Source organism: Mandrillus leucophaeus, unplaced genomic scaffold (genome assembly GCF_000951045.1).
Source record: "Mandrillus leucophaeus isolate KB7577 unplaced genomic scaffold, Mleu.le_1.0 Scaffold137, whole genome shotgun sequence".
In the NCBI taxonomy this organism is placed as follows: Eukaryota; Metazoa; Chordata; class Mammalia; order Primates; family Cercopithecidae; genus Mandrillus; species Mandrillus leucophaeus.
Genome location: NW_012101332.1, coordinates 439986 through 443336, shown reverse-complemented (window position 1 = coordinate 443336; position 3351 = coordinate 439986). Strand labels below are relative to the sequence as shown.

The 3351-nt window shown below is 44.7% G+C and overlaps 1 protein-coding gene across 1 annotated transcript; it reads right to left on the bottom strand.

Annotated features, from left to right (window-relative positions):
- Nucleotides 1–449: 449 nt before the first annotated feature.
- LOC105534572 (60S ribosomal protein L39) lies at nt 450–852 on the bottom strand. Its single transcript, XM_011973303.1, has one exon. The coding sequence runs from the start codon at nt 798–800 to the stop codon at nt 645–647; it is 156 nt and encodes a 51-aa protein (XP_011828693.1). The 5' UTR covers nt 801–852; the 3' UTR covers nt 450–644.
- Between the last annotated feature and the right edge of the window lie 2499 nt (nt 853–3351).

Below are 3351 nucleotides of genomic sequence, written 5' to 3'. Positions count from 1 at the left end.
CATGAGTCAGCTCTGTCTGTAGAAGTCTTTCTCTCCAAGGTTTGTTTTTGTCAAGCGTTCCACTGCTTCGTGGAAGGGTTTTAACTCCAACTCCCTATCATTGGCCTGAGGCCTGGGTCTTCTCTTTACCAGGGCAATACTATCCAAGCCACTAGCCATTATGGTCATTGATATTTATGGTCTTTATGGGCTCTGATAACTACACTTTCTCAGGACCAGAACAGCAGCAGTCAGCACTTGTTGCTGTGGGTTACCCTCTACTTCCCTAGTTTCTGGCTCCTGAAGCTTAGGTACTTGTTATTTTATCCAGAATTTCTTGGATTTTGTAGGTGTGAGGCTTTCAGGTTATTTTAGCCCGACCTCTTGTCATAATTGGATATCTATATGAACTTGTTCAGTGTCTGCCTTCTATGCTAGACAGTAAACCCCATCCAGACAGATACTCATTCTTTTTTTTTCTTTTTTTGCAATGAAAGGCCTCACATATTTATTACTGAACCCAGCCAACCAACGCATTCATAATAGATTCAGAGAGGAAAATACGTCGAACTCTCCAGAGAGTGGTGACATTTTCAGTTTGATATGGTAATGTGATCGTGACCTTCAGACAGCACAAATATATGTGCCATCTCATGTGCAATTCCTTATAGACCCAGCGTGGTTCTTCTCCAGTGTCTCCTTTTGGAGTTGTACCTTATTTTATTTCCAGTTTTCATCCGAATCCACTGGGGAATGGGACGATTTTGCTTTTGTTTCTTGGCCAGGAATCGCTTAATCCTGAAAGTCTTGTGAGAAGACATGGCGAGAAGTGGAGGCAAGAACACACCACGATGGCGGAGAAAGGAAAAGAGGGGGGCCAGATACTCATTCTTCTTCCCTGCCTCATCTCCAGCTCTCAGCACAGTCTGGCATATAATGAGCAGGGAGGAAATATTTGTGGAAAGTGGGTGACTTTTACATATATGAGGACTTCAGTAGGAAAGAAGGATGATGGTTAATAAATATAATTATGTCCACAAATATGAGATTCCTAATAAAGAGAGCTAAGGGAGGGCTAGGCCCCTGCATTATTTCAGCTAAGCTACAGCTGGCTCACCTAAACTCACCTAAAAACTTTACTTGATGTATTTTTTGTTCTGTTTCTAGACTATATAAAGCACCCACTTCACTCTATTCTTTTTCTTTTTCCTTTCTTTCTTTTTTTTTTGTTTTGTTTTGTTTGTTTTTTGAGATAGAGTCTCGCTCTGTGGCCAGGCTGGAGTACAGTGGCGCAATCTTGGCTCACTGCAACCTCTGCCTCCCAGGTTCAAGCAATCCTTCTGCCTCAGCCTCCCGCGTAGCTGGGACTACAGGCGTGCACCACCATGACCAGCTAATTTTTTGTATTTTTAGTAGAGACAGGGTTTCACCATGTTGGCCAGGATGGTCTCAATCTCTTGACCTTAACCTCATGATTTGCCTGCCTCGGTCTCCCAAAGTGCTGGGATTACAGGCATGAGCCACCGCACCCGCCCTCTTTCTTTCTTTCTTTCTTTCTTTCTTTCTTTCTTTCTTTCTTTCTTTCTTTCTCTTTCTTTTCTTTCTCTCTCTCTCTCTCTCTCTCTCAATTTCTTTCTTTCTTTCTGATGGAGTCTCACTCTGTCGCCCAGGTTGGAGTGCAGTGGCGTGATCTTGGCTCACTGACTCCACCTCTGGGGTTCAAGCAATTCTCCTGCCTCAGCCTCCCTAGTAGCTGGGATTACAGGCATGCACCACCACACCTGGCTAATTTTTGTATTTTTAGTAGAGATGGGGTTTCACCATCTTGGCCAGGCTGGTCTTGAACTCCTGACCTTGTGATTCACCTGCCTCGGCCTCCCAAAGTGCTGGGATTACAGGCATGAGCCACCACGCCAGCTATTTTTTTTTTTAAGGACAGGGTCTCACTTTATCATCCAGGCTAGAGTGTGGTGCCATGACCACAACTCAGTGCAGCTTTGACCTCCCAGGCTCAAGCAATCCTCCTGCCTCAGCTACTTGAGTAGCTGGGGCTACAGGTACTTGCCACCACACCCAGCTGATGTTTGAAAATTTTTTTAGAGACAAGGTCTCATTGTGTTGCCCAGGCTGGTCTCAAACTCCTGAGCTGAAGTGATTCTTCCACTTCAGCCTCCCAAAATGTTAGGATTACAGGCATGAGTCATTGTGCCAGGCCACTCTATTCCCTTTTAAAAATGAAATTAAGGCCGAGCGTGGTGGCTCACACCTGTAATCCCAGCACTTTGGGAGGCTGAGGCAGGAGAACTGCTTGAGGGCAGGAGTTTGAGACATAGCAAGACCCTCTCTCTACAAAAAATAAAACATTAGCTGAGCATGATGGCCTGTGCCTGTAGTCCAAGCTACTTGGGAGGCTAAGGCAGAAGGATCCCTTGAACCCAGGAGCTGCAGGTTACAGTGAGCTTTGATTACTCCAGTGCATTCCAGCCTGAGTGTCAGAGCAAGACTTTCTAAGCAAACAAAATCAAATTTATTTAGGTATAATTTTCATGTAATAAAGTATACCATAATTTTTTTTGATGAGTTCTGACCAATTTCTATACCCATGTAACCACTACCACAGTCAAGATATAGAACATTACAAGACTACAAAAAGTTCCCTTTCACCCCTTCCCACTCAGTCACCATAAATCTTGGCCCCACGTAACCACTGATCTACTTTCTGCCCCCGTTGGCTAGATTACTCTTTTTTTTTTTGAGATGGAGTCTCACTCTGTCACCCAGGCTGGGGTGCAATGGCACGATTTTGGCTCACTGCAACCTCTTCCTCCTGGGTTCAAGCGATTCTCCTGCCTCATGAGTAGCTGGGACCACAGGCACATCCCATCATGCCTGGCTAATTTTTGTATTTTTAGTAGAGACGGGGTTTCACCATGTTGGCTAGGATGGTCTCGAACTCCTGACATTGTGATCCACCCACCTCGGCCCCCGAAAGTGCTGGGATTACAGGCATGAGCCACTGCGCCCAGTCTAGATGACTCTTTTCTAGAATTTCATATAGATGGAATCATACAATATGTTCTCTTTTGTGTCTGCCTTCTTGTATTCAGTATTAAGTTTTTGAGTTTCATCTATGTTGTTGCAAGTACCAGTAGTTCATTCTCATGCCCATCTTTTTTAAAACAAAGGAGTTTCTCCTGTTTCTAAAGGAGCACTTCTTTTTTTTTTTTTTTTTTTTTTTTTTTTGAGATGGAGTCTCGCTCTGTCGCCAAGGCTGGAGTGCAGTGGTGCAATCTCGGCTCATTGCAACCTCTGCCTCCCAGGTTCAAGCGATTCTCCTGCCTCAGCCTCCCGAGTACCTGGGTTTACAGGCAC